This window comes from Leucoraja erinacea, chromosome 8 (genome assembly GCF_028641065.1).
Source record: "Leucoraja erinacea ecotype New England chromosome 8, Leri_hhj_1, whole genome shotgun sequence".
NCBI lineage: Eukaryota > Metazoa > Chordata > Chondrichthyes > Rajiformes > Rajidae > Leucoraja > Leucoraja erinaceus.
In genome coordinates, this window is record NC_073384.1 from 28,581,365 (window position 1) to 28,607,860 (window position 26,496).

Here is a 26,496-nt window from a genome sequence, read left to right on the forward strand (position 1 = left end):
CTTTTGCAGCACCCAGTATCTGGTGCTGTGATCTATGGTGGCTACTGACATTTTCGACTGGCATGGCAACCAATACTTGGTCATGGTTGACTCTTACTCCGGGTAGTTTTAGATCGATCTGCTCCCCACAGCTTCCACTGCAGTGATCGTCAATAAACTTACGAGACATTTTTCGGTCCATGGGGTACCTCAAACCCTCATGTGTGACAATGGTGGCCAATTCACAAGCCACGTTTTAAGGACTTTGCAAAGGAATGGGACTTTAAGTACATCACCAGCAGTCCGGAGTACCCTCAGTAAAACAGGCTGGCTGAGCGAACTGTGCAGTGTAAAGGAGCGCATGGAGAAGTCCAGCAGGGCCGGGTCTGACATGTTTTTGGATCTTCTCAATCTCCGCAACATTCCACGTGATCCCACACCTGGTTCGCCGGCTCAGCGACACACGTCCAGACAGACCAGGACTACTCGAAGCAACTGCTCCAGCCACAAGTCTGCGAGCCCGAGGTGATTCAGGCGCATCTACAGCGTAAAAGGCTGACGCAGAAGGCATACTACGACAGTTTTAGTTGTCTTCTCCAACCCTTGTTGGAGGACCAGGTGTTCCATCTCCAAACCCAGAAGGAGTATGACCGTATGGGCACGGTCAAGGAGGTGTGTCCGGTACCAAGCTCTTATTTGATTCAATCTGGCGGAGGTCTATACAGACGAAACCGACGACATATTCTGCCAGGAAATGAGCTGGTGCCATTGAGGCAAGTTCAGTATGATGATGCAAATGACCTAGATGATGTGTTATGGACAGAGGATGGAAACGATTATCTAAATGAGGAGACAGTGAGTAGTTCTGGGATCAGGAATTTGTTTCTGCACCTGCAAAAGGACTGCCAATGGGGCTGGTGCCGATGATGAAGATCCCTGTAAAGCCTGTCGACAAATCCCCCGCGAAACCTGTGCTGGTTAAGTCATCGTCTGCTAAGAAACTCCCGATGGAGGCCGTGCCTGTGGCAACATCTCCTGTGAAGGGTACGGCTGGAGGCCTGTACCATACTCGTGCAGGACGGGTCAGCAGGCCTGTGGCTAGATACGGGGATTATGTCTAGATGCAGATCTTGGACTCTAATTTACTATAACCGATGTTACTTATTACTTGCAATGTATCCTCCATTGCTTTACTGTAGATGATAGTTAATTTTCGAGCTTTATATACATATTACTTCTGCATGCTTTGTTTGCCCTCTGGGCAAAAAGCCTAAGAAAGGGGATGTAGATCAAACAGTATTGCTGATTTGATCCGTGTCTGGTTTTGCTGCTGACCTGATCCATAATCCATGTCGGGTTTCCACACTACCACCTAGAGGCATGCGGACAGCCATGTTAGTTAGTTCAACTTACGACTCCAAGCCTACAGTAATCATTTCGATGGTCTCTGTATGTATCCTAATTAAAGTACTTGTTATGATATATTAATGACTCTGTATCAATAGTACTTTGCACACCACCCACCTGGCCAATCAATCCAGATCCTGCTGCAATCTTCTTTTTCTTCCCCCCCCCCCCCCCCCCCCCGCAAATCTTTGCACATCATGGACTTTTTCACTCGATAATTTAAGTTCATGCTTGTTACGTATCTGCTGCTCACTTAAATTATTGTAATGCACATGACACCTTAAATGCCTTTTTACTGTTGGCAGACCAATTTCCCTCTGGGATAAATAAAGTTGAATCATATCATATGGATGTTGCAGGAAAGTAGCCGTTCCTGTACTGCGTGGTGCGGGACTTAAGACTTTTGTATGTCCTGCCGATGGTAGCGGTGAAAAGACGGCATGTCCCAATTGGTGGGATCTTTGATAGATGCTGCCTTCTTAGGCAGTGCTTTATGTAGATGGGTCCGTGGGACTGGCGGGCTGTACTCGTGATGGACTGGGCAGAGTTTGGCATGCAGTTGTGGTTTCCCCAATACGGGACGGAAGCTTTAGAGAGGGTGCAGAAAAGGTTTACCAGAATGCTTCCTGGATTAGAGGGTATTAGCTATAAGGAAAGGTTGGACAAACTTGTGTTGTTTTCTCTGGAGCATTAGAGGCTGAGGGGAGATTAGATGAAAGTTAAAAAATTATGAGCGGAGAGACATTCATAATCTTTTTCCCATGATGCAAATATTACATACAAGAGGGCATGGCTTTAAGTTGAGAGGGGCAAAGTTTGAAGCAGATGTGCTCTGCAATTTATTGTGCAGAGCTTTAGATGCCTGGAAAGCACAGGCAGAAGTCGTGATGGATATGATTGTGGAATTTAAGAGGCCTTAGATTGGTACATGAATATGTAGGGCAGGGGTCGGCAACCTACGGCCCACAGGCCGCATCTGGCCCATAACCCGAAATCATCCGCTCGCAGGCGTTTTTTTTTCCAATTAGTTTTCACGAGCCAGTCCCGGGGCAGGCGACCTGGGAACTGCAGCTAGACTCGGGGCTCGCAGGCGACCTGGGCGCTACAGCCAGTCACAGGGCAGGTGAGGGATCTGGGAACTGCAGAAAACTAATTGGAAAAACACGTGAAATCTAATGCGAAAAACAACACCAAGTGTCACACTAGTTAGTATATGTATTATTAGTATGTATTATTACTAATTTATGTATTATTAGTATGTATTATTACTAATTTAGTTAGTATGTGTTATTACTGTTTATTAACTATGGCGATAGATGTGGCCCGCCATCCGCTCACAGACATGGGTCCTGGTCCCTATGCAGAACAAGGTTGCCAACCCCTGATGGAGGGAATGGAGACACATGGATTAAGCGCAGATAGAAGTTTAATTTAGTATCATGTTCACACAGACTTTGTGGATCATTGGGCCTGTTTCTATGCTATATTTTTCTTTACTCCAGGGCAGAACTGAAGAAGTGAGCATCTGATGGATGTAAAGGATTCTAGGCTGTTCAAAAAGGAACAGCATCTCTGGCACAGTGTTCCTCCACAGTCAAAACCAACGTGTTAAATTTACATAATTCCTCATTTTTCAGTTTGTGGCAATTTGGAGTAAGCAGAATGGCAGTTATAACGTAAATTATTCTTGTCTTTCTTACTCATGGCTGTAAACATTTCTATTGAAATAAATACGCTCACAGAGCCACCATTAGTATAACTTGATCAGCATACAGGAGCAGATTAGTCCAGTTGTGTTGAGAAATGTTAGTAGGTGTGTGAATGTGCCAATAGCAGTGGGCCGCAATCTAAGCATTCGCACAAATGTTCTGAACTTGCTTCATAGGACAAATATAACATAATTTGACCGATCAGATCTGATGGTAATGGAAGAGCAATCTAGTTTGCCTCACTACCCCATCCTCTCTCAAGAGCCCTGTATTTCTTTTTATTTCAACTACTTTTAAAATTTGATACAATTGGTACCTTCTCTGACGAATACATTGAATAACTGTATAGGAATAAATTCATAAAATAGTGATTATGTAAGTCAGGTGAGATCTGAGGAAAAGAATGTAGGCTAACCTGTGATGTGTGTTTGGCGGCACTGGGCTTGTACTCGCTGGAGTTTAGAAGAATGATGGGGGACCTCATCGAAGCATGCAGAATAGTGAAGGGCTTGGATAAAGTGGATGTGGAGAGGATGTTTCCACTAGTGGGAGAGTCTAGGACCAGAGGTCATAGTCTCAAAATTAAAGGACGTTCTTTTAGGAAGATGAGGAAAAATGTATTTAGTCAGAGTGTGGTGAATCTGTGGCATTTGTTACCACAGAATGCTGTGGAAGCCAAGTCAGTGGACAGTTAGACTTTTGATTAGTAGAGGTTATGGGGAGAAGGCAGGAGAATGGGGTTCGGAGGGAGAGATAGATCAGCGATGATTGAATGGCGAAGTAGACTTGATGAGCCGAATGGCCTCATTCTACTCCTATCACATGAAAAAAGTTGATATTTCTGGGTCATTATTCATCGGAACTGAAATTGAGACATGAGACAAATTCTCATGAAACAGAGAAATCCAACAACATCTAGTGCCTGTTTGACTGGCACCCCAACATCAACCATAAATATTAACTTTATTTGTCACCTGCAGTTTCTCAGAAAGACTTCATAAGTGTCTACCAAATCTGTAGTCTCTGCAAACCAAAATATTACTGTTGTCAAGTTTTCCTATGAGTGAGTGTTATACTGCCCTGATATGGAAATATGCTGGCAGTTTCTTCATTGCGGGCTCAAAGACCAAAATTGTTTTGTACAAACTTACTATGGGAATGTCTTTACCACAACGAATACAGTGTTTTGAGAAGACGTTCATCACCACCATCATGAGGGAAACTAAGAATTAATATTAAATACTGGTTTTGCCTGCGACTATCACATCCCTTGGTCAAATAAAGGAAGGCTCTGTAATGAATCGGAGGTTGCAACCTCCAGTGCAAACAGTTTTTAAGAACATTTGAAACTTTACAAGTGCCCTATTATATATTTTTTTGGGGTATTGAGTTACATGCTAGACGCACACTTAATTAGTCAGGCAACTCAAAATGCACTTACAAATCATGGGTATTATGAACAGCATATTCTCTTATTATATCATGGGAAAAGTTTAGACAGGCTAAGCATGGTTTATTGTTACGTGTACCAATTAAGGTACAGTGAAACTCGAATTACCATGCATCCATAATAGAAAACTAGCAACGATACACACAACTACATAAAAGTTAACAAAAACATCCATCACAGCGGATTCCCCACATTCATCTCTGTGGTGGAAGGCAATAAAGTCTAAAGATTTGCTGGAGCATATAAGGATTACACAAATGAAACGTGTGATTGTGAGGGATCAATGCAATATTCTCTCCATAGGCCCTTTAGCCATCCATGTTCGTGTCGACCATTGGGTAGCAATCAATGCTGGTTCTGTTTATCAGTACTTGATCTAAAGCCTTCGATGCCATGGCAGTCTAAGTACTCCTCCAGATGCTAAAATGTTGTGAGTCAATCAGCCACTTGAGCAGTGCATTCCAGATTTTACTTGCCCTTCCTTGGTAAGTTGTACCTCAGATCCATTCTAAGCCTTTGTAAAACGTTCTGACTATCTGCCCAGCCTATGTGCTCATTTTCTTTTGTGGGAGATCTAGTACTTGGAGGTTTCTCCTAAAATAGTCATGTGCATTTGGAACTCTCCTTCCTCTAAGAGTAGCAGTGTGGATAAAGTCTGTTCAGCCAACACTGTATTGAATGGTGACGCTTGAGGGGCTGAGTGGCCTACTCCTGATTCTAACATGTTTATGTTGATCGATGATTTCAATCTATGCACAATGGATTTTCATACTTCAGTTAATGGGTTTCAACAACATAACTGAAGCAAATTGATTTGACACGTTGAAAATGAATTCTCCATTTGAAGTCTAGACTGCTTCCACTTTACATCTTAAGCATTGAACTCGCACTGAGACATTATTTGCTCCAGCTGAATATTCGAAGGACAGATACTTTTGTCTCCTGTACTTTCACATCTATACACAGTTTATCAATTCTATTCCCTTACCTTTTCCTATCGTAACAAAATCTTGCTGTTTTCTCCGTCCGTTCTGTTCAAATTCCGACCCATATCAATCTCATCCACCCGTTCACTCCTTTGTCACCTATGCCCTCAAAGTCCCTAAAGTTATCATCTACTGCCTTGCAATCCTCCAAAAGCTTCAGCTATTCCAAAACCATTGTCTCATTTTATGCTTGCCAATTTAATTTGCTGTTTTATGTTTGTCCCCATATAGCCATAATTTAGTGTTCTCAGTGTCTCCTCCAGTGCTCTTTAATGGTCTGCCCTAATCCTGTTCAGTAATTCGAACCAGTTTCTTGTATCCCTCCGATTCTGGACTCTTGGTGCAATCTGTTTTTCTTAGTGCCACCTTGGATTGTTAGGTTAAATCACCTCAATTCCAATTATTTTGGACCATAGGGTCTGTGTCAGCCCCTAGCAGAGCAATCCCTTCAATCTTATTTGTCTCTCTTTATTTCTCTGCAGCCTTACCTTGTTTGCAAAATGCAGGTAATCAGGTAATCGTGGTGGGATAAAATTGACAAATCTAATACATTTCCAGCAATAAACAAACTGCTGGAGGAAATAAGTAGGCCAGTCAGCATTTGTGGAGCAAAATTTACAGTCGATGTGAAGAAGGGTCCTGACTCAAAAGGTCAATTTGCTCACTTCCAGCCACAGTTGCTGTCTGACCCACTGAGTACCCCCAGTTTATTTTTTGCATAGGTTCCAGCATCTGCAGTCTCTTGTGTCTCTCTTAATGTATGCACATATTTGATTCCAATTTTCAAAGGAAATTTTAAACACCAGGACAGAATTAGCATTTTTATACTTTGCAGCTACGCACCCTCGGAACGGGATTGATAGCAACAAAATCTTTCTCTGTATCTTTTTGCAAAAGTAGTCAAGGCAATAAGGTTGCATAAAAATATACTACCTTGAAACTTAGACTTGCAGTTCCATGAAAATTTGATCACTTGAGTAAACAACCCAGTAATTGGTTCTCGGTTATCACTGAGAAAGAAACCCTAGATGCACTGGAAAATATTTCAATCTAGGATAGGGTTCATTCCCTAATTCTATTAATACTCTTGTGAAACCTCTTGAGAGAGGTTTTACTGAGTGAAGTATTTAAAGTCCAGTAGTAATTGCAAACATCTTCAGAAACATTTCAATTGAGCAAGCTGCCTATCAACCTAAAAAAATTACCTAAGATAGACACAAAAAACTGGAGTAACTCAGCAGGACAGGCAGCATCTCTGGAGAGAAGGAATGGGTGACGTTTTGGGTCAAGACCCTTCTTCAGACTGATTAAGGATAGGGGAAACGAGAGATATGGACGGTGAAGTGGAGAGATAAAGAACAATGAATTAAAGATATGTAAACAAAGTAACGATAAAGGAAAAAGGCCATAGTAAGCTGTTTGTAGGGTGAAAATCAGAAGCTAGTGCGACCTGGGTGGGGGATAGAGAGAGAGGTAATGCCTGGGCTACTTGAAGTGAGAAATCAATATTTTTGAACCATTGGGCTGGCTGTAAGCTGCCCAAGTGAAATATGCGATGTTGTTCCTCCAATTTGCGTTTAGCCTCACTCTGACAATGGAGGAGACCGAGGACAGAAAGGTCTGTGTATGAATGGGGAGGAGAATTAAAGTGTCCAGCAATCGGGAGATTGGGTTGGTTCACGCGGGCTGTGCGAAGGTGTTTCGCGAAACGATCGCCCAGTCTGCGTTTAGTCTCGCCGATGTTTAAGAGTCCACATCTTGAACAACGGATACTGTTGATGAGGTTGGAGATAGTGCAAGTGAACCTCTGCCATGACCTGAAAGGAATATCTTGGTCCCTGGACAGAGTTGAGGGAGGAGGTATAGGGACAGGTGTTGCATCTTCTGCGGTTGCAGGGGGTGGGTACACAAAATTGCTGGAGAAACTCAGCGGGTGCAGCAGCATCTATGGAGCGAAGGAAATAGGCGATGATTCAGGCCAAAACCCTTCTTTAGAGTGATGGGGGGTGAGGGGGGTGGGGAGAAGAAAGGAAAAAGGAGGAGGAGGAGGAGCCAGAGGGCTGAGGGAGAGATAGGAAGGGGAGGAGACAGCAAGGGCTAACAAAATTGGGAGAATTCAATGTTCATGCCCCCAGGATGCAGACTCCCCAAGCGGAATACGAGGTGCTGTTCCTCCAATTTCTGGTGGTGCTCGCTCTGGCCAGGAGACCCAGGACAGAGAGGTCGGATACGGAATGGGAGGGGGAGTTGAAGTGCTGAACCACCGGGAGGTCAGGTTGGTTAATGGGGACCGAGCGGAGGTGTTTGGCGAAACGATCACCAAGCCTCTGCTTGGTCACACCGATGTAGATCAGCTGACATCTAGAGCAGCGGATGCAATAGATGAGGTTGGAGGAGATGCAGGTGAACCTCTGTCTCACCTGGAATGACTGCTTGGGTCCTTGAATGGAGTCGAAGGGGGAGGTAAAGCGACAAGTGTAGCATCTCTAGCGGTTGCATGGGAAAGTTCCCAGGGAGGGGGTAGTATGGGAGGGAAGGGAAGAATTGACAAGGGAGTTACGGAGGGAGCGGTCTTTGCAGAAGGCAGACATGGGGGGAGATGGGAAGATGTGGCGAGTGGTGGGGTCACGTTGGAGGTGGCGAAACTGACGGAGGATTACTTGTTGTAAGTGACGGCTAGTGGGGTGAAAGGTGAGGACTAGGGGGACTCTGCCCTTGTTGCGAGTGGGGGGGGGGGGGATGGGGAGAGAGAGCAGTGTCACGGGGTATGGAAGAGACCCTGGTGCGAGCCTCATCTATGATGGGGGAGGGGAACCCCCGTTTCCTGAAGAATGAGGACATTTCAGATGCCCTGGTGTGGAACGCCTCATCCTGGGAGCAGATGCGGCGGAGACAGAGGAATTGGGCCCTGAAGAATGAAAGAGGTTGCAGAGGGTGGGGGTGGTTTGCGTAGGAAGGGATGAGTTAACTTGGGAGTTGCGGAGGGAATGGTCTCTGTGGAAGGTGGAAAGGGGTAGAGATGGGAAAATATGGCTAGTGGTAGGATCCCGTTGGAGGTGGCGGAAATTTCAGAGGATTATCAAGGCTCGAAATTAACGGTTGCCTGGGTGCCAATGACCACCCAAAGTGCCGACTCATTTTGCCCGGCTTGGCACTGCAGATACTGGTTCATACCGAAGATAGACACAAAAAATTGGAGTAACTCAGCGGGTCAGGCAGCATCTCTGGAGAAAAGGAACGCGACGTTTCGTGTCGGCGGCGGCTGTATTGCGGGGCAAAGATATTAGATGCAGGGTGACGAATGGTCGAAGCGAATGATGGGCCCCGAACAGCGGCAGCAACGGCCGCGACCGGCTCAACAGCCTCCTCCTTCACCCCGCACGTCCTGATAATGGCCGCTGCCTGCAAATCCGCTAACGGCGCTTTCAAAACAAACCATCCTGCATGCTGAGGAGGGGGCGAGGGGGAGGCCTCCTTCCGCCGTCTGAAGCAGCTGCACCAAAGATCTTATAGCTGTAGGATCTGCACCGCTCGGCCCCGCACCCAGTGTACACGAGTGCACAGAAGTGAGAGGTGAAGTGAAGACAACAGTGCAGGTTAGGATATGGACTGTAGTGTTTTGCATCATACTGTTTACAGACAATACTATGGCGGGGGGAACAGCCCACACTTTATAGGTGAGATTTTTAGTAGATGAGTTGAGGTAGTGTTAACAAAATTTAAGAAATGGTTAAATGCTGCATTTGGGTGAGAGTCAAAGGAATTGTGAATGATCTAATTCAATTTCAGATATTTGCCAAAAGAAGTGGTTGGGAGCAGGAATTTGTTAAGGAGGACAAACACAATGACTTTGACCTTCCCTATATTTAGCTGGGGGAAAATTTCAATCATCGGATTGTAGACGTCACTGAAATAGCCTGACAAATTTAATGATGGTGGGGGAGGGGGGGTGTGTGTTTTCAATGCACATTTTGTTATTGAGGCCATGTTTTTGGATGCGTTTGCCAAGAATGAGCAAGTAGATATGTTATAGGAAGGGAAAGGGCCATGGAGAGACATTTTGAGGAGACCTGAAAGGAACGGGTGCATGAAGAGATGCATTTAGAGACTGGTGATTTATGTGCTTATAATTGGACAAATAAGAATCAAACCATGGGAATATGGCACTGCCCAGCTGATGGGGGTGTTGGAGAAACATGATATAATCATTTGCATTAAAGGCTGCAAGAAGCTCAACGGGCAAGAAGGACTGGAGGATCTATGTCATGATCAACTGTGAGATCATTATGTTGGAAGAAACTGCAGATGCTGGTTTAAACCAAAGATAGACACAAAAAGATAGACTCAGCGGGTCAGGCAGCATCTCTGGAGAAAAGGAATAGGTTTAGGGTCGTCCCTTCTTCAGACTGAGAGTCATGAGAAAGTGAACCGAGACATATAGACAGTGATATAGAGAAATGTAGAACAAACAAATGAAAGATATGCAAAAAGGTAACTATGATAAAGGAAACGGCCCATTGTTGGCTGTGGGCTAGGTGTTAACGAGTTATACAGACAATGAAACCCACCAGGACGACAGTGAAACCAGTATAATGACTAGTGTGGGGGAGGGATGGAGAGAGGAAATGAAAGGGTTACTAGTTAAAGAAATCAATATTACTACTGCTGGATTGTAAGCTGCCCAAGGGAAATATGAGATGCTGTACCTCCAATTTGTGTTTATCCTCACTTTGACAATGGGGGCGGCCCAGGGCAGAAAGGTCAGTATGGGAATTGGAAGGGGAGTTAAACTGTTTGGCAACTGGGAGATCACATATCCCCAGTGGACTGAGCAAAGGTGTTCAGCAAAAAAACCCATCTAGTCTATGTTTGATCTCATATAAGGGTCAACACCTGGAACAACAGATGCAGTAGATGAGGTTGGAGGAGACGCAAGTGAACCTCTGACCAACCTGAAAGGACAGTCAGGGTCCCTGGACAGAGTTGTGGGAGGAGGTCTAGGGACAAGTGTTGCATCTCCTGCAGTTGCACCCAAACCACCCCCTCCTCGGGTACCTTTCCTGCAACCACAGGAGATGCACTACCTGTTCCTATACCTCCTCCCTCATCATGGGTCTGCTGCACTGTTCTATGAAATAAGGGGAGGGGTTGAAAGGGATTGGCAGGATTGCTTTGTTGGATCTGATGGGCCAGGTGATGATCTTCTGCGTTGTGGTAAAGGAAACAGAAAAGGCTAGAAACAATGAGGTATGCCCGTGAGAGAAAGGGAATGAAGGTTTTCAGGTTGATGATCTTTCATAAGAGCAGTCTTCTGTTGAAAGTCATCAACTTTAAGAGTGGATACAAATATGATTATCAACTTTATTTAAGCATACGATATAAGAATTTCCTGTCCGATGGCTATTGATAGATACAAAGAACTGCAGATGCTGGTTTACAAAAAAAATCTCACAAAATGCTGGAGTAACTCAGTGGGGCAAGCAGCATCTCTGGAAAACATGAATTGGTGACATTTAGAGTTGGGACTCTTCTTCAGACTGATTGTGGGGATAGGACAAACCCCAACAAGTGATGCAGATGAGGGGGAGTTTTGATAGGTAGCTGGTTGGACAAAGGCCAGACAAAGACCAAAAAAGAAAAAAAAAGTGTGAGATAGGGATATATGTGAATTGTGAAGCTCGAGAAAGGAATATCGAGGAAAGGGGAGAAATGGGTGCAGGTGGGGTACAGGGGAGGGGGAGAAGAAAAAATGGGCTATTCTTTGGCTAGTTACCTAAAACTCCCATTCCCATACTGGCCTTCCTGTCCTAGGTCTCCTCCTGTCTTAGGTCTCCTCCACAGAGTGAGGCTATACACAATCTGGAGGAACAACACCTCATATTCTATTTGGGCAGCATGAACAATGAATTCTCCATTTTTATGTAATAAACCTAAATAGCATGTTTGCTATTCCTATTTCTATTATATCCTGATAATATGAAATCTGGTATCTCCCCAAATTAATGCTCTGAATCTTGGTCAACTATTTCGGACTCGATGGGCTGCCCGTTTCAGATTATAATTTGGTCAACATATTAGTTTCAACAGTGAATTCAAAGTTACGCATGATTGGTATCATGAGACTGCCTTCTTGGAGCAGTGTGCATTTTCTGTGCAACTGGTACTGCGTGGTAACATGTAGCAAGTTCCACAAATCCAACAACATGGAAATATCTTAGGTCCCGAATACTAATGTTTTCTCTCTTTCTCAGTTCTGACAGTTTTCCACCTGAAACAGGAACTCTTTCCACTGATGCTGCCTGGTTTGCTGAGTGTTTTCATCAATTCTGCTTTCACTTCAGATTTCCAGCATCTGCAGTGCTGTTTGACTTTCACCAATATCAACTGTTCCTCCACCTTGTATTTGCCACATTGAAACCCTTAATTTTAAATTTGCTGTAATCACATCTTGACCTCGAAACGAGAGTAATACACCTTGAGATTTTTATCTGTTCTCTGGAATTATGGTGGGGAAATCAAATGCTTTTAAAAATTCAATTCACTTGCACTTTATGTGCACTTTAATACAATATCAGTTTTATTCGTCACTTGCACTTTATGTGCAAGTGACGAATAAAACTGATATTGTATTAAAGTTGCAAAAAAATCAAAGGAAAATCAAAAGAAAAACTGCAGATGCAGGAAATCGGACCAAACAAACATAGGAAACATCCAGTAGTAGGTCAAATACCAATCTCTGACAAGAGAAACAATGTTAATGTTTAAGGACTGAGACCTTAATAACGATTCTTTCAAACATAATTGGATTTTTCAATACTGCAGGTATCTGATCAGGTGATGTATCTGCTCTATGAAAGTTAATTTTACACAACAATGTTTTGTTGTTTAAGTGTCTCGCTATTTGCATAAACTGCAGAAGCAAATTACATTTTTAGGACTCAATGCTTCAAATGTAAAACTGTTATGAAATTTTCTATAGACTTAATTCTGACAAGTTAACAGAAAAGGAGAGGCATTAATAGATGGCTAAACTTAGCAACAGAACATGAGTGGATCTGCAGCATGTGCATGATTTGGTCCTGTGATTTATGGTTGAAAAGACATGCCATTGGTTAAGTTGGTTAAGTTGAGTTAAGTATTATGTATTGGTTAAGTATACACACTGTATAAATTACAGTCTTTAATTGCTTCAAGACCAAGCTAGTGCTTGGGGATCACACTGAACTATACTTTGACTCCAATCTGGTTGCTGACATCAAATTGGTACGTGCTTTGACACAGCTACACTGACCCCCATTGAGATTATTTTCAGAGATTTTATTACTTCGATGGAGGTATATCTATCTCCCAGTTATGGTGTAATTAGACCTGAAGCTGTAGAATGCTATCATACTTAGATTCTTTGTTACATTTTGTTGATGAGAAGTTTGAGTGTACTCTCATATGTCAGAATTACTTTGTCCAGATTATACAGGCAACTGTTCACCTGTTTTATTTTGCTGAGCATTATCTTAAAATAAATGCTTTTACCCACATATTCCAAAGTAACAGATGATGTCTGCTTTAAGAGAGGTCCCCCAACTTTAATGCGTGCCATTGTTCAATACTAAAACTCATTGTAGCATATTTTTTATTTTGACAAGTGCGCTTATGTATTGAATTTTAACCAAATTATAATATTCCTGAGGGATCAGTGGTGCTTAAGTTTGGCATCAACCTTGCCTTCTGGGGTGTAAGCAGGACTGTAAAAAAAGCTCTACCTTTGGTTTCTGGTTCAGAAATGTCGATAAAAGCAGTCTTTTGTTCTCTTAACAAGCAACATTTTAGTGCAATAATATTCTTAGCAGATAATATTACACTCAGTAAAATGCTAAGCTTTCTATGTAGGATAATGGTAACCACTATATAACCATCCTAAAACTCTTCACATATACGCTTCAGTTTAAAACTGGTGGCAGTGTTCTTCATCTGGTGTTAGTTTTACTGCTACTGAGAGGGAGAAGAGGCCTCTGACATATGAAATCTGAGTTTTGTAGTTTACTATTTGGTTGGATTGAAATTCAAAGAAAAATAAATTGTAAACATGTACATTGAACATAGAATAGTACAGCACAGGAATAGGCCCTTTGGCCCACAATGTCAGTGCTGAACAAGTTGCCAACTCTTATTTGCACCCTTTCCAAAGTGTCCACATCCTTCCTGTAATGGGGCAACCAGAACTGCATGCAATACTCCAAATGCAGCCTAACCAAAATCTTGTAAACTTGTATCTTGACTTTGTGAACCTTTACTCTGTACCCCGACCAATGAAGGGAAGCATACCATCTCATTATTGACACGGCAACTCCTAATGACAAGCACCTGAAGCTGTCAAAAAAAGATGAGATTAGCGACACTGCCTCAGGTCCTTTAACCTTCCCTTTGCCCATTCACTCTTTTTTAGCTATCCACTTTTAAAGATTTCAAGTTCTCAAATACATTTTCTCAATATGCAACAGAATGTCGCGGTTGCTCTTTTCCCCATCTTGTGACTGCAGAGGTTTGGTGGGTATGATCTCAGAATATGGCTCAATGGCACATTTTGACGGATGGTAGCTAGGCAGTAAGTATTGATTGCTGTCCTTGTCAGTGCTATCCCTGTCCTTGGAATGAATTTAAAAATAGGTTATTACTGAACATCTGTGGCCCCAGTTCTGGTCTCCCCCAACATCGTGAACATGTTTCCTGCCTCTAGCGTATCCAAGCCCTTAACAATCTTATATGTTTCATTGAGATTCCCTCTCATCCTTCTAAACTCCAGAGTGTACAAGCCCAGCTGCTCCATTCTCTCAGCATATGACAGTCCCGCCATCTCGGGAATTAACCTTGTAAACCTACGCTGCACTCCCTCAACAGCAAGAATGTCCTTCCTCAAATTAGGGGACCAAAACTGCACACAATACTCCAGGTGTGGTCTCACTAGGGCTCTGTACAACTGAAGAAGGACCTCTTTGCTCCTATATTCGATTCCTCTTGTTATAAAGGCCAACATGCCATTTGCTTTCTTCACTGCCTGCTGTACCTGCATGCTTACTTTCATAGTCTGATGTACAAGGACCCCCCAGATCCCGTTGTATTCCCCCTTTTCCCAACTTTACGCCATTTAGATAGTAATCTGCCTTCCTGTTTTTGCTACCAAAGTGGATAACCTCACATTTATCTGCATTAAACTTCATCTGCCATGCATTTGCCCACTCCCCCAACCTGTCCAAGTCACCCTGCATTCTCATAGCTTCCTCCTCACAGTTCACACTGCCACACAGCTTTGTGTCATCTGCAAATTTGCTAATGTTATTTTGAATCCCTTCATCCAAATCATTGATGTATATTGTAAATAGCTGCAGTCCCAGCACCGAGCCTTGCGGTACTCCACTAGTCACTGCCTGCCATTCTGAAAGGGACCCGTTAATCCCTACTCTTTGTTTCCTGTCTGCCAACCAATTTTCTATCCATGTCGGCACTCTACCCCCAATACCATGTGCCCTAATTTTGCCCACTAATCTCCTATGTGGGACCTCATCAAATGCCTGTGACTGCTAGTAAGGCAAAAGTTACATTTATCAAATTGCTTGCAGCGGGTGGATTGTTTTTCCTAACTGTGAACACTAATGATATACAGGCAGACATGACTGCCAACTTGCATACTGCAAACTCAAAGCAGTTAACAAGCATGAAGCAAGATAATTTTTTGTGTGGTATTGATTGAGGCCAGAGAATAAGACGTCATTGTCATCCCAGCCAGGCCCCCAGGTTTGGAAGAATGGAATCTGTAATCCACACATCTTCCTGAGGATTTTGCAGTTGAAATGGACATTGTACAAACATTTCACATGCAGCCCATTAAGCCTTTATAACATCCCAATGACAATAGTGCATTCCTGGGCTCTGACCAGCAATCCATTCTTCAGGTTGCGCCAATTCCATTAGTTAGCAGGCTGTTTTGAAAAAAATAAATACTATCCCCCCGCAAATCCTTCTCAACTCTTGCCTAACCCCCAAACGATTGTCTTGATGTGTTTTCTTCCTAGTCTAGTTAATGGAGAAGTTCAAGTTTATCTTTGTGCTTGGTTGCTGATAGATGGCTGAGGTTGGTATGTATTAGATGTCACTTAAGCTGTAACTTATGCAGGTTAGTTTTGTGATGCAATGTCTGACATGCTTCCATAAATGCTGAAAACATTCACGGTATTATTTTAAGTCCTTTCCCTCCATATGATCAGCTGCAAATCCATGTGGGTCATGACTTACACATGGAACAGGATCAAGACTCTTGTGCTATTTTTCTTTAATGAAGTGCTATGTCATGTGCTGTGCTGACGGCTGGAAATATCCCCTCATCTATCCATTCATGTAACTGGATAAATGTAAGGGTGGTGTAGAAAATTGCGACTTCTGGCAATGTACACAAGCATTGGTTGTTTAATTACTGCATGGCTATACAGCTTTGATACTGAAACGTGTTGAAGAGAGGAACTTCATTGTTAGGCATTGCTAAATTAGTTTTAATTTAAGGCAGGTTTGTTTTCATCAGAATCTATACTGTTCAATGCCAAAGAATTGTGACGCTGCCTAGCTGTTCAATCACTGGTGTGACCAGCTGTGCATAGTGGGAGAAGGGAGCCCTTGAACAGTTCATACTATGCCCAATACACTTCAAGTGCAATGTGCTGAATCTGTCACTTCAAATTGATCTTATTCCTGCAGATCAAAATAGTCATAGTTCAAAATATTTTCTACTGGTGCGAGTGGACATAACATGTAGCTTTTCCTATCCACCATAACATGATACTGGAATCCTGAAAAAGTACAAACACCAGACTACATGAGGATTAAATGGCACATAGATAGGATTGAGCCTTTGGTAGCCAGAACAACAGCAACTTTTAATATGTGTAACACTTTAATGAAGGCAAAAATGTTGTAAGATTCTTTGAGAGTGTACTTCAAATAGAAAATGATACTGAGCCAAACTGTGAGAATAGGAGGCTAATAGTGCAGCTCATAGAGCTGCTGCATCACAGTTCCAGCAACTTTAGTTCATCTTGGCTTCAAGTGGTGTCTGTGTAGAGTGTGCACGTTTTTTCTATGAATTTGGGGGCTTTCCTTTGGTGTTCCATTGCCCACCAAAGACGTACGGTTCACAGGTTAGAAACAGAAAAATAGGTGTAGGCCATTCGGCCCTATGATCATGGCTGATCATCTAAAATCAGTACCCTGTTCCTGCTTTTTCTCCATATCCCTTGATTCCTTTAGCCCCGAGCTAAATCTAACTTTCTCTTGAAAACATACAGTTAATTGGCCACCACTGCCTTCTGTGGTGGAGAATTTCACAGATTAACAACTCTAAGGGTGAAGATGTTTTTCCTCATCTCAATCCTAAATGGCTTACCCCTTATTCTTAAACTGTGACCCCCCCAACATCGGGAATTTTTTTTTGTGCATTTAGCCTGTCCTATCCTTTAAGAATGTTATATGTTTCTATAAGAATCCCTCTCATCCTTCTAAATTCCAGTGAATACAAGCCCAGTCGACCCATTCTTTCATCATGTGTCAGTCCCGCCATCCCGGGAATTAACCCGGTGAACCTACGCTGCACTCCTTCAATAGCAATAATGTCCTTCCTCAAATTAGGAGACCAAAACTGCACATAATACTCCAGGTGCGGTCTCACTAGGCAGTGATCCCCTGTACAACTGCAGTAGGACCTCCTTGCTCCTAAACTCAAATCCTGTCACAATGAAGGCCAACATGCCATTAGCTTTCTTCACTGCCTGCTGTACCTGCATGCTTACTTTCAGTGACTGATGTACAAGCACACACAAGTCTCATTGTACCTCCTCTTTTTCTAATCTGACACCATACAGATAATAATCTGCCTTCTGTTCTTGGCACCAAAGTGGATATCATAGAAACATAGAAAATCGGTGCAGGAGGAGGACATTCGGCCCTTCGAGCCAGCACCTCCATAACCTCACATTTATCCATGTTATACTGCATCTGCCTACTCACCCAGCCTATCTTTATGAAGAAAGACTGGATAGACTTGGTTTATACTCTCTAGAATTTAGAAGATTGAGAGGGGATCTTATAGAAACTTACAAAATTCTTAAGGGGTTGGACAGGCTAGATGCAGGAAGATTGTTCCCGATGTTAGGGAAGTCCAGGACAAGGGGTCACAGCTTAAGGATAAAGGGGAAATCCTTTAAAACCGAGATGAGAAGAGAACTTTTTTCACACAGAGAGTGGTGAATCTCTGGAACTCTCTGCCACAGAGGGTAGTTGAGGCCAGTTCATTGGCTATATTTAAGAGGGAGTTAGATGTGGCCCTTGTGGCTAAGGAGATCAGGGGGTATGGAGAGAAGGCAGGTACGGGATACTGAGTTGGATGATCAGCCATGATCATATTGAATGGCGGTGCAGGCTCGAAGGGCCGAATGGCCTACTCCTGCACCTAATTTCTATGTTTCTATGTTTCTATCCAAGTCACCCTGCAGCCTCATAGCATCCTCATCGCAGCTCAAACTGCCACCCAGCTTTGTGTCATTCGCAAACTTGGAGATGTCACATTTAATTTCCTCCTCTAAATTGTTAATATATATGTAAATAACTGGGGTCCCAGCACCGACCCTTGTGGCACCCCACTAGTCACTGCCTGCCATTCTGAAAAGGATCTGTTAATTCCTACTCTTTGTTTCCTGTCTGCCAACCTGTTCTTTACCCCCAACACCATGTGCTCTAGTTTTGCACACTAATCTCTTGTGTGGGACCTTGTCAAAGGCTTTTTGAAAGTCCAGATACACCACATCCACTGGCTCTCCCTTATCCATTCTACTTGATACATCCTCAAAAAATTCCAGAAGATTAGTCAAGCTTGATTTCACCTTCATAAATCAATGCTGTCTTTGACCGATCCTGTCACTGCTTTCCAATCTTTAACAATCGACTCAAGCATCTTCCCCACTGCCGATGTCTAGCTAACTTGTCTATAATTGCCTGTTTGAATTGTTGAACTGTTGAATACGATACGATAAAATCGCTGGGTGATCCTCCACAATCAATACTCCGTTCCTGCCTTCTCCCCATATCCTTTCACTCCTCCATCTTTAAGAGATCTATCTAACTCTCTCTTGATAGCCTCCAGAGAATTGGCCTCCACTGCCTTCTGAGGAATTCTCTGCCATGATCACAGTGAATGGCGGTGCTGGCTCGAAGGGCCGAATGGCCTACTCCTGCACGTATTGTCCATTGTCGACTGTCTAAAACTTTATTTATCCCAGCAGGGAAACAGAATAAGGCGCTTTTCAGACCAGGAGCATGAAGGAAGCATTTATTTGGCATTGCAAATAACTTGAGTTAATGAAACAAGATGAATAAAATTGTGCAGAAGTTAACTATGTGCTAGTTTCCTAAGATAACAGTAACTCTGCCACCACCTAATATATGCAAGGTACAAACCAATCTAGATATACAATATTTTGGGGGCAAACAAGGCACAATTGCATTTCACGGAGACAATGTGGGTCAGAGTTGAACAGAACTGTGCAGATTGGGTCAAAGGCAGTATAATGTTTACATGGAATAGACTGAAGGTGGTTGTTCAGATTTGCATGCATATAGTCAAAACTTTTGTCATAGATTTTGGTAAGTGTTTTGGCAGCAGATTAGCTGAGCCAAGGGGTGAGTCAAGTGATGTTTCAGAATTTGATATATGGTTTGGATATGTAGATCTGAAATTCTGGATCAAGAGAGTTAAGATTGTTTTATTGTAATATGTTCCGAAACGGAATAATGCAATTCCTACTGGCAGCAGCACAACAGATATGTAAACACAGTCCTCAGTAGATACCATAATAAACAACAAATAGACGTTCTATAAAATCAATATAATGCAAACATATTTTAAACTCGAGGTCCCTAGTGCAATCAAGGCAGTTCATAGTTTAGTTGGAGTTCATAGTGCTCAATAACCTGATGGTTGTTGGGAAGAGGCGGTTCCTGAACCTGAATGTTAGTTTTTGGTTATCGAGGAAGAAGTGTTTTGAATTCTTATCGATTGGATTCTGTTGATGAGGAAGTCGAGGGTCCATTTGCAAAGGGATGTGCAGAGACCTAGTTCCCCGAGCTTGGTATTAGTGTAGTTTAGTTTAGAGATACATCGCGGAAACAGGCCCTTTGGCCCACCGGGTCCGCGCTGACCAGCGATTCCCGCATATTAACGTTATCCTACACAAACGAGGGGCAATTATTACATTTACCAAGACAATTTACCCACATACCTGTACATCTTTGGGGTGTGGGAGGAAATTGAAGATCTCGGATAAAACCCACGCGGGCACGGGGAGAACGTACAAACTCCGCACGGACAGCATCCGTAGTCGGGATCGAACCCGTGTCTCCGGCGCTGTAAGGCAGCAACTCCGCCGCTGTGCCACCGTACCGCCCATTAAGTTTGCAGAGGATGGTGTTGGAATGCTGAACTGTATTCTGAGTGACTGCCTTACAGATGTGTTTTTATAGTTCAAATAGTCCAGTACAGAGTGGAGAGCCGGCACAATCATATCTCCCATTGATTCATTGTGGCGGTAGGCAAAGTATAGTGGGTCCAGGTTTTTGGTGGGGTAGGAGTTGATATGCGTCATAACTAACCTCAAAGCACTTCATCACCATGGATATTCGTGCCACCGGTCAGTAGTCAATGAGGCATGTCACCTTACTCTTCTTGGGCACTGGTATTTTTGATGCCCTATTAAATCAGGTAGGGGCCTGCACAGGTTTTGAGAGGTCCATCAGGTCCAGCCGCATTTCGAGAGTTCACCCTCCTGAAGGATCTTCTGACATTGGCCTTGGTGACTGAAATTGCAACACCATCGGTGGCGATGGGGCCCCAGAAGGCATATTAATATCCACCCTATCCAAGCATGGGCAGAACGAGTTGAGCTCATCCAAGAGTGATGCCTTGCTTTCGCTTGAGCTGCCCCCTGCTTTTGCCTTGTGAAAGTAATAGAGTACAAGCCCTGCCACAGATGCCAAATGTTGGCCTCAAATCCAAATTAAAGCAAAAGTCTCTTTTAACCTTGTTGATGGCGTTATCAAGGCCATATGACCTCAGAAAATTGTGTAACTGTATGGGTTTTAAAAATAATTGTAGGCACTTTATCCTGAAAATGTTTCACATTATCTTATTTGCTTTTTAACTGATAAGGTAGGAGCCAGAGTTTTAATTAAATATTCTTAGATGTACTCATTGTAGTGCTCGGTAAGATTTTGGCGAGACTGGGCCAATTTACACTGTAAACAAAAACAATTTGTATCAGCAAGCGAGTTGACTGAAGATATAATGAACCCAAGCTCCATCCTACACTCGACGTCTTCTCATTCAGTATGTTGGTGCTGAAGGTTGCGGTAAGGGTGACCTGCTTCCCTTTCTCCTCACCCATTTGCTTGTTACAGATGAAATGAATTGTTATAGCACCTTGCGTCAAGTCTTGTTTGCTAACCATTTATTCCTCTATCCATGTACAGCCTCACCCACTCCCACTTGTACTTTATAAACTGTCATTGCATTCCTCTTCCTTGTATCTCCCGATGTGAATGATACCACTGTTAGGCTCCATGTAACATTTCAATATGTTAGAGACACCATACAATACAACCTGAGACCAATTGACTGAGCACAGTCCAGAATATAGATGCTATGTAAGGCTCAGCTACATACTTCCCTTTCTACAATGAAGGCTCGAACAGTAATTCAGTAGTTTTGATCCGGTGATTGCCCATCACTGGTGCCTCTCGTTTGTTTATTGTGTCACTTTACATGTCTGACCGTGCTGCTGTGTGGAGTGAGTTTTCTTATATGGAGGAGAAAGAAGCCATATCATTAAATTTGCCCATTAATACACATACCTTGTCCATGTAAGCTGCCTAGACCTGTACAAGTCGGTTGCTAGAAAGAAAAGGTGGGTGGAATGTAGAAATATTTTTGCTTTATTTATCTCTTTTTCATACACAGGGAGGAAACAATGCTGGCCACACGGTGGTAGTGGATTCTGTTGAATATGACTTCCATCTTTTACCTAGTGGAATCATCAATCCCAATGTCATTGCTTTCATTGGTAAGTTTTTTTTTTGCCTGTAGCATGTGAAATTATGGAACCAAATCCAAAGTGCTCATCAATTTCTGTATTGTTTTGGGAGTCTCTTTCTCAGACATCGCTGAAGAATGGATTATTATATGTTGTCAGAGGTTTTTTTGACCTATAACAGCATTGCTCTTGAATAAAAGGAATTTGTGGCCTTTTTTTGTAACATGTTCTGCAGGGTAGTTTGCAGCTGCTACACAATAGTTTGTTGACATCAGCTTTTTGGCAAGCAGTTGAGACCTATTTACATCTTAACTAATTTATCTTCTGTTCTTCGGTCATCCACCAGAAGCTGCATGCGGTCATAAAAACAGCAAATACTGGGTATACTCAGTAGATCAGGTCACATCGCTACAAATCCTGTTCAGTTGTTTCCTTTGTCTTGTTTGTATCCTATGTCTGCAGGGCTAACACTTTTTAAAAATTTGAATCCACTCTGGAGGAGTTCAGGATTGCTATGGAAGAAATGTTGCATTTGTTGTTTTCATTCCAAATATTTAAAATATTTTTATTGATGTTTTTAAGAGCAATGAGAGGGAATTATCATGCCATAATTTGAGTACTATCTATTTGAATGAGTAAAGCCGTGGGAGATGCCCATACCTTGGGCCAGGTAGAATGAAAGTTTTAGGACTGGTTTTGGGACAGTGAGCCATAATAGCTGACATTTATGGATTTCTGACTTCCCACTTTGTCCATTGAGCAGACGTGAGTTTGAAAGCTAGTAAAACAATAGGTTTGCTACCATTACTGGAACATAATGAATGTAACTGAAATTCTCTTTCTAAGAACAATCACAGGCTTATCTGCTGTACCATACTATGGGTTCAGACAATTTGATTTCTAGCTGTGGCCAGCAGAAAGATAATTGTATGCATGTCGCTGTTTTAAAACTATGGTAGTTTGAAAATATTTGAAAATGAGATAGTACAAATATTTCATTGATTCTAATAAGTAACTCTCGGGCTATCTTATCAGATCCTTTATCCAGCACTAAGGTTCAGTGACCTATAATTTATTATCTAAAATTGCTGCCAATAACAATATCAGTGAGAAATCATTATGCAGCAGTTTTGTTATCTGCTCTCCCATTTTGAAAGGTCTATACATAAGATGCAAAGTTGTGGTTAAAACCTTTTTTAGTGAAATCAGTACTGCCCCAAATTGCTTCCTGTTGAAAGAGCTGCCGAGGCCCTCCACGCCGCCTGAGGTCCAGAAAGCTGCCAAGGCCCGCTGCTCTTTCGCAGTCGGCCCCGTCCGAGCCGCCCGCTCGCCGAGTTCAAGTCTACCCTCTCCCTCGCTCTCCCCTATCCTCCCCCTCTCCCCCTCCTCCTCCCCTTCCTCTCTCCCCTCCTACCACCTTCCTCTCCCTCCTTCACTCCCCCTCTCCCACCTCCTCCCCCTCCTCTTCCCCGTAACCTCCTCATCTCCCACCCCTTCCCCCCCCCTCTCTCTCCCCCCACTTCCCCTCTACCCCTACCCCCCCCCCCCCTCTTCCCTCCCTCCACCCTCCCTCCTCCCCCCCTCGCTCCCCCCCCCCCCCTCCTCCCCCCCTCCTCCCTCCTCCCCTCCCTCCTCCCTCCCCCTCCCCGCTCTCCTATCCCTCCCCCTCCCTTCCCCCCACATCTCCCCCCTCACTTCCCACTTCCCCCTCCCATCCGCACCCTCCCCTCCACCCCTTTGCCCTCTCCTCCCCCCTTCCCTCCAGCTCCTCCACCTCCTACACCCCTCCCCCTCTCCGCCCCACTCCCTCTCTCCCTCCCTTCCCCCACTTCTCCCCCTCATTTCCCCTCTTTTCCCCCCCTCTCTTTCTCCTCCCCCTCTCTTTCTCCTCCCCTCTCTTTCTCCCTCCCCTCTCTTTCTCCTCCCCTCTCTTTCCCCTCCCCTCTCTTTCTCCTCCCCTCTCTTTCTTCCTCCTCCCCCCCCCCCCCCCCCATCCACCCTCCTTCTCCCCCCCCCCACCCCCTCTTGCTCTGTCTCTACCCCCCCCCCCTCTCTAGATGCGCCTGTGAGTAGTTGGGGGCTATGTGTCAGTGGATAGGGCGGTTATGGGGTAAAACGAACATGATTTCGAAAATCCCCAATCTGACATCTTTTTCAAAAATCTAACTGCTAAAGCGAGCTGATGATGTCACAATGCCTCTGCTCCTCGCGGCCAGCTGCGCAGAGTTTTCAATGCGTGACGTCACCACCTCCCGGTTCTTCAAAAGACGCATAAAGAACGAGCAAGTGGGCTCTGTTCTGCAGATCCCAACGGCTTCCGAAGGCGCTTCCGAGGTCATCGAGGTCACGAGGTCTTTGCTTTTCAAGAACTTTCTCCTCGGGCCTGCTGCATGTTCCACGCGCATCGAGTGAAGTCACCCCCCCCCCCCCCCGCTGCTAACCGCTCCTACCTGCTGCTATCCGCTTCGACTCTAGTTTCCAGAGAGATGCTGAGAGTCGGGTCCTGTTCTAGAGCTCTCTCTCGCCGCTTTTCGCCCGCTTGCTTGCCCGCTTGCTTGCCCGGCTCTTCCCCCCCCCCCCCCCCCCCCCCCTCACCTCTAGCGTGTCCAAACCCTTAATAATCTTATATGTTTCAATAAGATCCCCTCTCACCCTTCTAAATTCCAGAGTATACAAACCCAGTTGCTCCATTCTCTCAGCATATGACAGTCCTGCCATCCTGGGCATTAACCTTGTGAACCTACGCTGCACTCCCTCAATAGCAAGAATGTCCTTCCTCAGATTTGGAGGCCAAAACTGCACACAATACTCCAGATAGTCCGGTGGGCGGCGCGACTCACGTCGCAGCGGCCTCTGCAGTCCGTCTGTCTTTTTGTTATTTTTTGTCTTGTTTTAATGTAGTTTTTATTTTTTTTTGACAGGGTGTGTGTGTGTGTGTGTGTGTGTGTGTGTGTGTGTGTGTGTGTCTGTCTGTCTGTCTGTCTGTCTGTCTGTCTGTCTGTCTGTCTGTCTGTCTGTCTGTCTGTCTGTCTGTCTGTCTGTCTGTCTTTAAAAACAAAAGTCCCCTGCACCGTGGAGCGGCCTCCAGCAGGAACGTCCTGGGGCTCCAGTCACGGAGCTGCCGAGCTACTCACCATCACGGAGCTGGCCGAGTCCGGAGTGGTGGCGCGCTGCTGCGACCCGACCCTCGGAGGTTCCGAGGCTCCAACCGCAGGTCTGGTGGACAGTGACACCAGGAGCCCGCGGGTTCCTGCTGGGAGACCGCTTTTCGGCGCTTCCGCAACGGCGACTTCTCCGGCCCGAGTAGCGGGGTCGAGGATGACCTGGAGCGGGGCCTTACATCATCGCCCGGCGTGGCTTCAACGGCTGCGGGACTTTGCCAGCGCCCGCCCGGGGCTCCAACAACAAGACCCGGAGCGTGGCCTTGCATCACCCGGCGCGGCGTTAATGGCCGCGGGACAATTGCTATCGCCCGCCGGGGGCTCTGACTTTGACTCTGACATCGGGGGGAGAGGGAAGTGCAGGGGAGAGATACGTTTTTTTTGCCTTCCATCACAGCGAGGTGGAGATGCGCTGTGATGGATGTCTGTGTAAATTGTGTTGTGTCTTGGGTCTTTTTTTTTTCTTGTATGTATGACTGCAGAAACAACATTTCACTTGAGCCTCTATGAGGTTCAAGTGACAAATAAATTGTATTGTATTGTATTGTATTGTATTGTATTGTATTGTAGGTGTGGTCTCACTAGGGCCCTGTTCAACTACAGAAGGACCTCTTTGCTCCTATACTCCTCTTGTTATGAAGGCCAACATGCCATTCGCTTTCTTCACTGCCTGCTGTACCTGCATGCTTACTTTCACTGACTGATGAACAAGGACCCCCAGATCCTATTGTACTTCCCCTTTTCCCAACTTGACGCCATTTAGATAATCATTTTCCTTCCTGTTTTTGCTACCAATGTGTATAACCACACATTTATCCACATTAAACTGCATCTGCAATGCTCATTATGTTATAGCTACTCCAAAACTGCTGTATGGGTGGGAGTTCCAAGATTTAGATCCATTGCTGATGGAAGACTGGCAATACCCAGGGTCGTGTGGGACAGAGGAGATTCTGGAGGGAGTGGTTTCCCCATGCATTTGAAGCCCAAGCCATAGAACCATAGAAACATGCCCTTCAACAATACAATCTAATTTACCATCCCATAGCCGGCTATGTCTTGGTGATTCAAGTGCTTGTCCAGCTACTTTTTAAATATTTAGAGAACCTGCCTCCGCCACCTTCTTAGGCAGTGCATTCCAGGCTGCAACTGCCCTCTTGGTGAAGCAATATTTTCTCAGATTCCCTCTAATTCTCTTCCCTTGCACCTATCCCTCTGGTTTTAGTAGTCACTGGTTTGGGGGAAATCTTTTCATTGTCCACTCTGTCTATGCACTTCATAATTTTGGATTCCTTTGTCAGGTCTCTACTCAACCTTATCTGATCCAAGGAAAACAATTCCAATCTATAGTATCATAGAGTGATACAGTGTGGAAACAGGCCCTTCGGCCCAACTCACCCACACCGGCCAACAATGTCCCAGCTACACTAGTCCCACTTGCCTGCGCTTGGTCCATATCCCTCCAAACCTGACCTATCCATGTCCTTGTTTAAGAAGGAACTGCAGATGCTGAAAAATCGAAGGTCCACAAAAATGCTGGAGAAACTCAGCGGGTGCAGCAGAATCTATTGAACGAAGGAAATAGGCAACGTTTTGGGCCAAAACCCTTCTTCAGACCCGAAACTTTGCCTATTTCCTTCACTGCATAGATGTTGCTGCACCTGCTGAGTTTCTCCAGCATTT

The 26,496-nt window shown here is 44.4% G+C and overlaps 1 protein-coding gene across 1 annotated transcript in view; it reads left to right on the forward strand.

Moving 5' to 3' along the window:
* adss2 (adenylosuccinate synthase 2) overlaps positions 1-26,496 on the forward strand; it is a 69,688-nt gene that overhangs the window by 14,615 nt on the left and 28,577 nt on the right. The window contains exon 2 of the mRNA XM_055639298.1: positions 21,580-21,682. Coding sequence (XP_055495273.1) covers positions 21,580-21,682 — 103 coding nt within the window. The remainder of the gene's footprint in view (positions 1-21,579; positions 21,683-26,496) is intronic.